Genomic DNA, 252 nt, shown 5'->3' with positions numbered 1-252 from the left:
AGCAGAAGGAGCAGCAGCAGGAGCAGCAGCAGGAAGTGCAGCAGCAAGCAGCAGCAGCAGCAGCAGCAGCCCGCTCCGCTTAGCTGCGACCAGCTCAGCTGCAGCACGCGGTGTATCGACAGCAGCAGCGTGTGTGTTCCTCCTGAGTATAGCTGCAGCAGCAACTACAGCAACAGCAGCAACAGCAGCAGCAGCAACAGCACGGCGTCATCCCCCAGCAACAGCAACAGCTGCGCAGCAACAGCAGCAGCA

The 252-nt window shown here is 61.1% G+C and overlaps 1 protein-coding gene across 1 annotated transcript in view; it reads left to right on the top strand.

Annotated features, from left to right (window-relative positions):
* EMH_0007400 (uncharacterized protein) overlaps positions 1 to 252 on the top strand; it is a gene marked incomplete at both ends in the record, with an annotated part of 2,751 nt that overhangs the window by 618 nt on the left and 1,881 nt on the right. The window contains one exon of the mRNA XM_013497984.1: positions 3 to 252. Coding sequence (XP_013353438.1) covers positions 3 to 252 — 250 coding nt within the window. The remainder of the gene's footprint in view (positions 1 to 2) is intronic.

The sequence above is a fragment of the Eimeria mitis genome, genomic scaffold (assembly GCF_000499745.2).
Source record: "Eimeria mitis Houghton genomic scaffold, Emh_scaff307, whole genome shotgun sequence".
Classification (NCBI taxonomy): domain Eukaryota; phylum Apicomplexa; class Conoidasida; order Eucoccidiorida; family Eimeriidae; genus Eimeria; species Eimeria mitis.
This window is presented reverse-complemented; position numbering and strand designations above follow the sequence as displayed.